Genomic DNA, 12,848 nt, shown 5'->3' on the forward strand with positions numbered 1-12,848 from the left:
TTTATTCTTCATCTTCATAGATGTCGTCCAACCATTTATTCTTCATCTTCACAGATGTCGTCCAACCATTTATTCTTCATCTTCATAGATGTCGTCCAACCATTATTCTTCATCTTCATAGATGTCGTCCAACCATTTATTCTTCATCTTCACAGATGTCGTCCAACCATTTATTCTTCATCTGCATAGATGTCGTCCAACCATTTATTCTTCATCTGCATAGATGTCGTCCAACCATTTATTCTTCATCTTCATAGATGTCGTCCAACCATTTATTCTTCATCTTCACAGATGTCGTCCAACCATTTATTCTTCATCTTCATAGATACCGTCCAACCATTTATTCTTCATCTTCATAGATGTCATCCAACCATTTATTCTTCATCTTCATAGATGTCGTCCAACCATTTATTCTTCATCTTCATAGATGTCGTCCAACCAATTATTCTTCTTCTTCACAGATGTCGTCCAACCATTTATTCTTCATCTTCAAAGATTTCGTCCAACCATTTATTCTTCATCTTCATAGATGTCGTCCAACCATTTATTCTTCATCTTCATAGATGTCATCCAACCATTTATTCTTCATCTTCATAGATGTCTTCCAACCATTTATTCTTCATCTTCATAGATGTCTTCCAACCATTTATTCTTCATCTTCATAGATGTCGTCCAACCATTTATTCTTCATCTTCATAGATGTCGTCCAACCATTTATTCTTCATCTTCATAGATGTCGTCCAACCATTTATTCTTCATCTTCATATATACCGTCCAACCATTTATTCTTCATCTTCATAGATGTCATCCAACCATTTATTCTTCATCTTTATAGATGTCGTCCAACCATTTATTCTTCATCTTCATAGATGTCGTCCAACCATTTATTCTTCATCTTCATAGATGTCTTCCAACCATTTATTCTTCATCTTCATAGATGTCTTCCAACCATTTATTCTTCATCTTCATAGATGTCGTCCAAACATTTATTCTTCATCTTCATAGATGTCGTCCAACCATTTATTCTTCATCTTCATAGATGTCGTCCAACCAATTATTCTTCTTCTTCACAGATGTCGTCCAACCATTTATTCTTCATCTTCAAAGATTTCGTCCAACCATTTATTCTTCATCTTCATAGATGTCGTCCAACCATTTATTCTTCATCTTCATAGATGTCGTCCAACCATTTATTCTTCATCTTCATAGATGTCGTTCAACCATTTATTCTTCATCTTCACAGATGTCGTCCAACCATTTATTCTTCATCATCATAGATGTCGTCCAACCATTTATTCTTCATCTTCATAGATGTCGTCCAACCATTTATTCTTCATCTTCATAGATGTCGTCCAACCATTTATTCTTCATCTTCATAGATGTCGTCCAACCATTTATTCTTCATCTTCATAGATGTCGTGCAACCATTTATTCTTCATCTTCACAGATGTCGTCCAACCATTTATTCTTCATCTTCATAGATGTCGTCCAACCATTTATTCTTCATCTTCATAGATGTCGTCCAACCATTTATTCTTCATCTTCATAGATGTCCAAGCATTTATTCTTCATCTTCATAGATGTCGTCCAACCATTTATTCTTCATCTTCATAGATGTCGTCCAACCATTTATTCTCACCTTTGGGAATTTATATAGGCGTAGGACATGTAAAGTAACTTACCCAGCTTGCAACCAGCCCTCAGTGCAACCACTTTGTGTAACTCTGTCACCAGTGAAGTTTGGAGGGAATAAGGTCGTTGGTGGCCTCCCTAACATCATTTTTCACTTCCGGTTCACCATTGGTGCATATGCTTGGCACAAGTTGATCTGAAGTTCTGGTTGCACAAAAACATCGCTCAGCAAAATGACGGTTAGTTTTTGACAATATAATTTTTGCACATGCTTATATTGCTTTCTGCCTGTACATCAACTCATCCTGTGAATGGAATGTTAGGAGTGTTATTTATTCATGTGAATTATATTCATGGCAGTAAATAGCCACAGAAAGGCAGTGGTTGCACTTAGGGCATGACTGAAATCAACATTGCCCACTTGCAACCAATGTGGTTGCAGGGAGGGCAGAAGAAAATATTGCATGGCCATTTTGCAACCAAAAGCCAGTTCATAGTTGTTTCGTAGACTCTAGTAAGTTGTTTCTGTCCCAGAAACATTATAATCTAGACCTAGATCTACCTGTATGGTAGAATTCAAATCTGCACAAAACAGGCCACCTCTGACACATTGAGAGAGAGAGAGAGAGAGAGAGAGAGAGAGAGAGAGAGAGAGAGAGTGGTGTGTGTGTGTGTGTGTGTGTGTGCGTGTGCATGTGTGTGTGCATATATGGTGAATGTGTGGGTGTATGTGTGTGTGTGGGTGTGGGTCCCTGTGTGTGTCTGTGTGTCTGTTTGTCTCTGTGTGTATGTAGATCTATCTGTGTGTTTGTCTTTGTGTGTGTGTGTCTGTGTATGTATGTCTCTGTGTTTGTATCTGTGTTTGTGTATGTGTGTGTGTGTACAAAAAAGATTTGACAAGGTCTTTTTATTTTCTCTCTCCTCTGTTTGTTTAGGTCTACAATGAAGCCAAAGTGAACCCAAGAAAACTTGCAAAATGCCCTTCAAGCAGTGAGCAATGGCATGTCAAAGAGGGAGGCAGCGTCTACTTTCAACATTCCATGAGGAACATTTGCCTGTAAAATAACTGGCAGAAGAAAGATGGACACCACAGCACCCCAGACTTATCTCACACACCAAGAAAAGGAATAAATCGTCAAGTTCATCAAAGACTCATCACATAGACAAACAAAACAGGAGCTAATGTTGACAGTCCAAAGCATGCTGAACGCAAGGGGGCGAACAACAAAATGGCCAGCCAACATGCCATCTGAAAAGTGGTACCATTTGTTCCAGAAAAGGCATCCAGAAGTAGTTCTGCATACTCCTCAAAAACTTGGAAAGCAAAGAGCTCTTGTCAGAAAATCATCCATAATGAAGTGGTTTGCTGATTTCCAAGCCACCATCACTGACATTGATGCCAGTATTTTGCTAGATCCATCAAGGATCTACAACTGTGATGAGTCTGGCTTCAGTTTAGATACTTCCTCTGGGAAAGTTCTGTCTTTTGTGGGGACAAAATTTGTTTATCAAGTTGGCAATGAACAAAAGACAATGATTACCGTTCTTGTATGCTGCAGTGCGAGTGGACACTTTGTGCACCCAATGATGATCTATCCTGGCACACAGTTCAGGGGATTCAGACCACAGGAAGAGTTTGACGATTCATTCATCACAAAGTTCAAAAGTAGATGGACAAATCAGTCCAGCTTCCTGGACTGGTTGCAACAGGTCTTCCACCCCCAAACAGCCCATGTGAAGCGGCCCATCCTCCTTCTGATGATATGTTGATGGACATATCAGTCACCAGTCCATTGAAGCAGCGACTTTTGCAAGGACAATGGCATCATCCTGTATGCCCTACCTCCACATGCATCCCACCTTATGCAGCCATTGGATGTTGGGGTTTTCAAGACAATGAGAGAGGAATTGCGGAAATCCATCAAAAAACAAAATGAATTGGAAATTCTCACCAAGCGCACATTCGCACTTGTTTTCAAAGAGGCATATGAAACTACCATCAAGCAAGATCTGGCCCCACAATCTTTCAGGAATAGTGGCATATATCCACTGGATCCAAACAACATTGAGTGGCAGAAGATATTGCCAGATATCACAGCAGAGGATCAAACCAGTGCTTCAATTCCACATTTCCTGCTGTGTCATCTCCATCATCAGTGCCAGCACCTGCATTGCCAGCACCAACATCGTCTTCACCATCTTCCCTACCAATGCTAACACCTGCACCAGCAGCAGCATCTTCATCATCAGCGCCTGCATCATCTTCATCATCAGTGGCAGCACCTGTATTACCAGCTCCCGCATCATCTTCATCATCTTCCTTGTCGATGCCAACAGGAACATCATCTTCATTGTCAGTTCCAGCACCCAACTCCACAACAAACACAAGTGCATGATCTGATGAAAGATCAAATTTGTCTTCAATAGTGAGGAAATATTCAATGATCTGTGCCCAGATTGGCGAAACAACATTGAACTTGTATTTCAAATGACTTGAAGAAGGCTATGATTGCCCAGACAGCCTCTTTTCCTTGTGGAAGCAAAACCATTCGGTCATTGTGAGCCACTCTGTTCATGTGAGCCACATGGAATCCTCAGAGTCAAACCACCCATCAGTAAACAGGCCTACTGAAGATGCGCTTACTGTGCCAACCATCAAAAAAGGCACCGTGAAGCAGAAAGTACAACAGTTGCCTTCATTGATAAGTGGAAACAAGTTCATTGAACACTTGAAGACCAAAGACAGGATGGAAAAAGAGGAAAGGGAAAGAAAGGAAAAACGAAAACTGGATATGGAGAGGAAGAGACAGGAAAAAGCAAAAGAAAATGAAGAAAAGAAAAAGAAAAGAGAAGAATTTGCTAAACTGAGACTTGAGGGAAAGAAAGAGAAAGAAGTGGAAATTCAAAGACGAAAGGAAAGCAGGAAGAGACAGATGGAGGCAAAAAGAGCTTAAGAACGAAATGTGGATCGAACCAAGAAAAGAAAAGTCATGAGAAAGAAGGTCATTGAAGAGAGTGACACTAGTGCCGATGAATCTGAAATGGTTTTAGATGACAATTCAGACTTCGACTTCGTTGATGAAGGTTTTGACAACCTTTTGGAAGATGGCACTTTCGAAATAGAGAAAGCAAACACAGAAGCAGAATCTATGGACATTGTCATTGACGAATCAACAACCACTGGAAACAAGAAAATAACTTGTGACAGATCACTTTGGGAAGCATTCTCTGTACAAAGTGGAACTGGAAGCGAACATGTCTAGACCCTAAATTTGATGCATACAATACAATCATGTTCCTTTTTGTCTTCAGCCCGGTTACATTCTGAACGATAGGTCTAGCCTCAGCAGCTGGCTACTTTGTATTTGGGGATTTAAATTCAAAATATACAATTTTGTTGAACACAACAGTTGTGTTTCAATATATTTCAAGCTTGTATCCAGATGTCTTGTATATTTTTTTGGGTCATTGGCCCATGTGGTTGCACTGTAGGCACACACATGGTTGCAGGGAGGGTCGCTAAGTGGTTGCTGTCAGGGCAAGTGGTTGCAAAGGGGGTATCTCTCTGACAAGTCATTTTGCTTCTTAAATCCTAATGTTGCGCGAGTCTCTGCTGGCCCCAACATGCCCTCAGTGAAACCATTTTGCCCTGGTGCAACCACTTGGAAATATTTTATTGGACCTACAGAGATACAATTTAGACTTTTTTGCTTGTGGTTGTCAGTGGGCGTGTTACTCTGAGTATGAAGGTGAATTTTTGTGGGCATATGGTCAAACCACCAATTCGGATGAAAAGGGTGACTAAATCAACACATCATGATCAGCGACAATATGGAAGTAATATTTTTACCTACCTTAAATTTATCAACTTCCTGCTCATAAAAATATAAAAATGTCGGAATTTTGTCTAATAAAATTTTGAGTTTGAATAATGGTACGATGTGACACGTATTAAATATTAGCAATTAATAATATTGCAAAGCTTGTGCTACAAAAATGTTTTTCATTAAGTTTTATGATAAAATTAAACATTTTGTAAATATTTAGCATATTCTTTCCTTATCACTTCCAGTTATGGTTTAACTTGCATTGACACAACCAGCAGATGTGAGACGAAAAACAAATGTTTGATCTCATTTTTATGTGTGACGATTGTTTTTTGTTGAATTTGTTAAAGAACACTTCTTGAACAAATAATTTTATCTGCCATGAGCAAATATTTTATATATATATTTTTTTTTTATTGATGGGACACTTAAAGATAAGGATTAGTGACTCATGAGGACAGTTTATGATAAGCGTTTATTTATCAAATTTGAAGGCCACCATGTTGTAGGCATCAGTGAAGCAATCGTGTTGCAACATATTCAACAGATAAGTTTTTGTAAAAACGAAATTTCGTTTGAAATTTCAATACAGATGGAAAGAAAGTTATTTACAGTGAAGCGGGGTGCTCGCTTGGCAAAACGAGCATCTCACTTACGATTAATTTTTCAAAACATTTATACGAAAGTAAACATCTGGAAAAATCAATTAAAAACAAACAAATCATCAGACTTAGCTCTTTGTAATAGATGTGAATTTATTTGCCTGGAATATCTCACTCGTGTTATTTTTTAGTCCGAAAATAAAGAAAAGAGATCCTTCTTGACCGGTTCAATGTTTTTTGACGTCACGTTGGAAATTAATTTTTTTTAGGAAATGCGTCGAGTAAGGAGCTGAAGGAAAGATAAGAATGTTTTTCTTTCTTTTTGTGTTTTGTTTCTTCAATGGGAAATCAGCACAAGGTGTGTGGCGTACAAGCGACGGAGCGTGACAGTAACGCGTCTTAACTTCTCGGGTGCCAAGCAAAAAAGAGGTCGAGAGAGTTCTTGAATTTTGGCGCCACGCCTTTTTTTGTCTTTTTTTCGGAGCTCTCCGAAAACGGTGAAATGTTCAAATGTCCTGACAAAATAAATTCCCGGGTAGACGCCACATACCCCCCTACTAGACAGTATGTCGAACAAAAGAAAGTGGAAAAGTCACTGGGTATACACAGCAAATCGATGAGGACGTTGCACTAATCTGCCCGATTTGGTAGAAGTTGTACTTACTGGTGAATCGCAGTTTCCGTTCTGAACTGCAGTGTTTTGTGTCCGTTTGCGTGCTAGCACATCGTCATCCAGAATAGCTTTCTTCAGGCGATCAACACTGACTGAATCTCGTCTTCCGTCAATGTCGATAACGAAAAACTTTGAGTAGCGTTTCAATACCTTAAAGGGACCGGAATACGGTGTTTGCAGTCGAGCTGTGCCTCCATCGTTCCGAACAAACACATGAGTCCACGATTGTATGTCTTTGGGGACGTGAGTGCGTGTGTTCTGTGTTCTCGGGGCAACGTTAAAAGGTTTCGCCAAGTATTCCCTCACACGAGAGGTATAACTTGTTGGGTCAGGCATGCGTGTAGGAGTGGTCGGTGCGACCATCTGTCCAGGAAGAGTTAGCGTTGTTCCGTAAATCATTTCGGCAGGCGTAAAGCCAATATCTGCTTTTATGGTGGATCTAATGCCTAATAGAATGAAGGGGAGGTACTCTGTCCACCTGTTAGGGTCGGAATGTGCTCTAATAGCTGCTTTTAACTGACGGTGCAGGCGCTCGATCATGCCGTTTGCCGCCGGGTGGTACGAGGTAGTCCTTATGTGTTTGATTCCCAGTAGGCGAGACAACCCAGAAAAAAGATAGGAATCGAATTGTCTGCCCCTATTGGTTGTGATGGTGTGAGGCACACCATAACGCGATATCCAATGTGTAACCAGGGCTCGGGCAACAGTTTCTGCGGAAATATCTGCGATGGGGATGGCTTCAGGCCATCTAGAGAATCTGTCGATGCAAGTCAATAAGTATGTGCAGTTTCTCGAATGTGGGAGTGGACCCACTAAATCTATGTGAACGTGTTGAAATCGTGCCTCAGGGGTTGCGAAGGTAGCAAGGGGACTTTTAATATGCCTCTGTACTTTCGATTTCTGGCAAGGGACGCAACTCTTGGTCCATTCGCGCACGTCTCGGTTAATGGCTGTCCAGATGAAACGAGAAGTCACCAGCTTCTGTGTGGAACGAATGCCAGGATGTGACAAGTTGTGTAATTGAAAGAAGACAGCTCGCCTATGCTTAAGGGGTACATAGGGGCGTTCATGACCGTTCGAAACATCGCACCATATTGTCTCGTTGGAACAAGGTACTGGGACTTGCTTGAAAGTTAGATTTTCGGAGTGACGTAAGCGATTTAGTTCTTCGTCATCCCGTTGGTTGATGGCGATCTGGTGGAGGTCGATCTCGTCAATCGCTTGAATGGCATCGATGTGCATTCTCGACAATGCATCTGCAACTACGTTCTCTTTCCCTCTGATATACTTGATATCCGCAGTAAATTGTGATATGAAATCCAAATGGCGAGCTTCCCTGGGTGAGTGTTTTCCGGGCTTGGCAAGCAAAGCATGCGATAACGGCTTGTGATCCGTAAAAAGCGTGAAAGTGGATCCTTCCAACATATAACGAAAGTGTTTAACTGCGCAGTATGCGGCCAAAAGTTCCCTGCTGAAGGTGCTGTATTTGGTTTCAGCGTGCTGAAGACGCCTTGAGAAAAAAGCTAGTGGTTGCCAAGTATTATCCACTAATTGTTGCAGTACACCTCCAATGCCAACGTCGGATGCATCGACGGATAAAGTTAGGGGTGCATCTGGACGGGGAAAAACCAACATTGTCGCTTCTGTTAATGCCTGCTTGACCCTATCAAAGGAACGTAATTCCATTTCGCTTAATGTAATCGTCTCATTTTTTTTGTTTTTATTTCTGAGTACGTCGGTTAATGGCTGAGCGATTTCAGCACAATGGGGCACGAAACGTCGATAGAAATTAATTAAACCGAGGAACTCTCGAAGTTTACGAAGTGAAGTGGGAGCTTGGTAATCGACTATAGATTGGACTTTCTCTGGAAGGGGACGAATACCTTCTTTGCTGATTAAATGGCCGAGAAACGAAAGTGCGAAAACTCCAAACTCACATTTTTGGGGGTTAATAATAACGCCATAATCTGTCAATCTGTGAAATAACTGCTGCAGATGCTGTAAGTGTTCACGTTCTGATGCGCTTGCCACGAGGAGATCGTCGATATATGCATAGACGAACGGTAGTCCTCGCAAAACTGCGTCGATAAAGTGTTGAAAAGATTGCCCTGCATTACGTAATCCAAAGGGCATGCGCAAGAATTCGAAAAGGCCGAATGGAGTTGTGATCGCAGTCTTAGAAACATCCTCTGGGTGTACGGGAATCTGGTTGTACGCGCGAACAAGGTCGATTTTGGAGAACACTGTTTTTCCGTGAAGCGAGTTAGAAAAGTCTTGCAAATGCGGAATAGGGTAATTGTCCGGAGTAGTGCGACTGTTAAGTGCGCGGTAATCCCCACAAGGGCGCCATTCGCCGGCTGATTTTTTTGGCACCATGTGGAGTGGCGATGACCAGTTGCTATTAGAGGGTCGAATAATGCCTAAATCCAACATGTGCTGAAATTCTTGTTTAGCCGCCCTTAAACGATCGGGTTTAAGTCTGCGCGGGCGCGCGCTCACAGGCGGTCCCCTTGTTTGGATATGATGAGTGACATCGTGTTTGACTTTGTCACCGTTAAACGTAGGACGAGTCAATTCCGGGAAACCTCGCAGCAAATCTGTATACGGATCCGTGGTGTCTTTACGTATAACTGGGCTGATCTCGGTCGACCCACTGATTATGCCTTGCATGGAACGTCCAGTGTTGTTATCAATGAGTTTGCCACGTTTGACATCTACAAGGATGCCGAAATGGTGCAGAAAATCCGCCTCTAAAATCGGAACGGGTACCTTTGCGACGATGAAGACCCAACGTAGTGCACGCTGTAATCCAAGATTTAATGTTATCGATGTCTCTCCGTAAGTAGGAATGGAGGAGTGATTCACTGCATGTAGAAATAGGTTTGATTGAGGACGCTTCTCTTTCACGAACTTCTTAGGGATGATACTGACTTCCGCACCGGTATCAACGAGAAATCGTATACCAGTGGTTCTATCAGTCACGTACAGGGTGCGACGAATGTTGTTCTTGCCAGGAGTGTCTGCCGCTCCTACTGCCTGGCCTGGGCGTTTCCCGAGAGACGTTTCTTCGTATATGAACATGGCTGGTGGCATCGGTAAGCTCTTTCACCGAAACGCGCGTGGTACTTGCAGAGCCCACCGCTGTTCTGAGTGCTGCTAAATCGCCGGGGACGGACTCGCTCCGTGGGGTGCTTATGCATTTTTGGTTTGAGCTCGAGGTCACGTAACTGTTCACTCAGGTCGTGAATCATTTGAGCCTGTCGCTCTAGTTCCTCGCGTATATCCGTGAAGGGGTTTGCGACGTTAGGCAGGGCATCATTAGAGCTGTGCGTGTGAACTGGGGCTATGGAAACGGTCACGTCCATAATTTTGTCGGCTAGGTCCGCTAGCTCCTCGATGGTTGTGGAGTCATTCGAAGAGGCGAGTATCATTTGAATACTCGATGGCAGTCTATTAACGAAAAGTTGTTTAAGTATGTCCGGCGGTAGTGAGTTCTCACCCATCAACAGCTTCATACGTCTGAGTAACTGCGATGGTTTCCGATCTCCGAGTTCTTCTTCTACGAGAAGTTGACGAAGGCGTTTCTGCTGTGAATCGGTTGTCCTCCGAATCAATTCCGATTTGAAATAATCATAGCTGATCGATCCAGGGGGTGCCATTATCAAGTCGCGAACCTCCGCCATTACTTCATGCATTAATGCGGCCACCACGTGGTTGAATTTCGTCACATCGCTCAGAATCCTTTGCGTGTAGAACTGGGCCTCTACGTGTGCGAACCATAATGTTGGATCGTGCGTCCAAAAAAGAGGAATCCTCAAAATAGCCTGAGTAGCCGTCGTTGAAGGAAGCGCCTCACTGTCCATCGTGGGGGACGCGTTGAAGAGAACGATGATCGCAGAAAATCTCCGTGAGATCCTTTATGCCTAGAAAAACCGATGTGCCGCTAAGGTCGACATGTACATCATTCGGTGTGCGCGTAGTCGCTGAGAATTTTCCCTTGTGTGATTACAGGTAATTCTTCCTTATTGATATCCACACTTCCTTGCGTGTTCTGCCAAAGTCTGACGAAGAAGAGGGGTCACCAGTGAAGCGGGGTGCTCGCTGGGCAAAACGAGCATCTCACTTACGATTAATTTTTCAAAACATTTATACGAAAGTAAACATCTGGAAAAATCAATTAAAAACAAACAAATCATCAGACTTAGCTCTTTGTAATAGATGTGAATTTATTTGCCTGGAATATCTCACTCGTGTTATTTTTTAGTCCGAAAATAAAGAAAAGAGATCCTTCTTGACCGGTTCAATGTTTTTTGACGTCACGTTGGAAATTAATTTTTTTTAGGAAATGCGTCGAGTAAGGAGCTGAAGGAAAGATAAGAATGTTTTTCTTTCTTTTTGTGTTTTGTTTCTTCAATGGGAAATCAGCACAAGGTGTGTGGCGTACAAGCGACGGAGCGTGACAGTAACGCGTCTTAACTTCTCGGGTGCCGAGCAAAAAAGAGGTCGAGAGAGTTCTTGAATTTTGGCGCCATGCCTTTTTTTGTCTTTTTTTCGGAGCTCTCCGGAAACGGTGAAATGTTCAAATGTCCTGACAAAATAAATTCCCGGGTAGACGCTACAACAGTAATGGTAGAACAAAAAGTTCTTGCTGTGAAAGTTTTACAAGGAGGAATCAGTCAAGTGACTTCCATAGAAATAACAATAAAGATAGAGTAGAAACGTCTCTTCAGTAAGAACACAAAAGATTATCCTCCCACTATCACCACTTCCAACATAGACCTCCTACTACCATGTCTCTTTCTCCAAAAAGGTTGAAACCCAATTACAGAAAACTAAACCAGACCTAATATTCCTAAGCGAAACTGGCATTGGACCAACTATTTCGAAGAATTTGGAATTAAAGGATACTCTAACTAAACATCTAAATCTGACCCCCAAATTCGCCATGGGCATAGAATATGTGCTTACATTAAAGATGACTTTCCATGTGGTAGGGACATCTCCCTATATGTTCTTCTGGATTGCACTTGCTCACACGACTGCATTTATGTTTGCCCTCTATCGCCCTCACAACAGCAGAGTTACTATCTTTAAGAGCATATCTGAGAAAATTGACCACAGCCTATCTACTCATCCATTGGCTAACATTCACGTCTGTGGGAACTTCAATGTTCCCAATGTGGAATGATTAACCCACTTAAACAAGACATGATGGGGGGAGGATCTGTCACGATTTCTCTATTGATTATGACCTCACTCAGTTCGCGAACCCATCCGTGTGCCCTGATACTGACGGCCAGTATGCAAGTCTCCTAGATCTTTTCCTTGCTTTTCCCTTTGCTCCGTTCTGTCTCCACTGGGATCTTCTGACTACTCTGTTGTATCAGTTAAAATAAAAACGAAATGTAATAAGTCCTCTGATTGTACAGTATATTGATACTCTATGGCTGACTGGAATAGCTTTCGTTCATTTATATCTGATCTACCTCTGCATTCCGTGTTTCAAAAGGATGTGTCCTCCATAGTAACAGACTTGATGTTTTGTAAGGTTTGCGTTTTAAGCAAGCTGGTTTTCCAATCCGACAGCGTGTCGCTGTGAACGAATATAAACCAATAATGGCAATTCGCCTGTCCTTTTATAAGGGGGATAACTCCACTTATGCAAAGTCTGAGCGAAAGGGAGATAACTCCTTTCTGGCCTCTACATGCCCCTCCCCCTCGTGACCACAAAAGCAAGTTGTTGTGGTCATCTTTTATGTGGAGAAATACTCGTGCGATTTCCCCCGCATTTGCGGCGACAAACCCCTTAGGGCTCTCGTCCTCCGACTTGACGGTTCCCTTAACGGCAGAGGACTGTATTTTTGGGTATCTCCTCCCGTGGTATCTTCCACTTCCATTTCTTCCTCATGCTCGCTTGGGGATTCCGTGTCGACATGTTGTTCCACCTCCATTGCCTCCTCCAGAGTTTGTGCCTGTGGGGTCTCCACATTTATAGGTGGGTTCGGGATTTCTTGTCTGATGTTACGAGGGCCATCCACTACCGGGTGTATTCTGCGAAGAAACCGACGGTTGCGCAATGTCACTCGATTGCTTCCATCGACCCGGACTTGGTAC

General features: G+C 42.4%; 1 protein-coding gene across 1 annotated transcript; it reads right to left on the minus strand.

Annotated features, from left to right (window-relative positions):
• Positions 1-9,763: 9,763 nt before the first annotated feature.
• Positions 9,764-10,597, minus strand: LOC145296217 (uncharacterized). The gene has a single exon (XM_080142428.1). It carries the CDS (start codon positions 10,595-10,597, stop codon positions 9,764-9,766), a length of 834 nt encoding a protein of 277 aa, XP_079998554.1.
• Between the last annotated feature and the right edge of the window lie 2,251 nt (positions 10,598-12,848).

Source organism: Euprymna scolopes, chromosome 16 (genome assembly GCF_053919585.1).
Source record: "Euprymna scolopes isolate OS-2025 chromosome 16, ASM5391958v1, whole genome shotgun sequence".
In the NCBI taxonomy this organism is placed as follows: Eukaryota; Metazoa; Mollusca; class Cephalopoda; order Sepiida; family Sepiolidae; genus Euprymna; species Euprymna scolopes.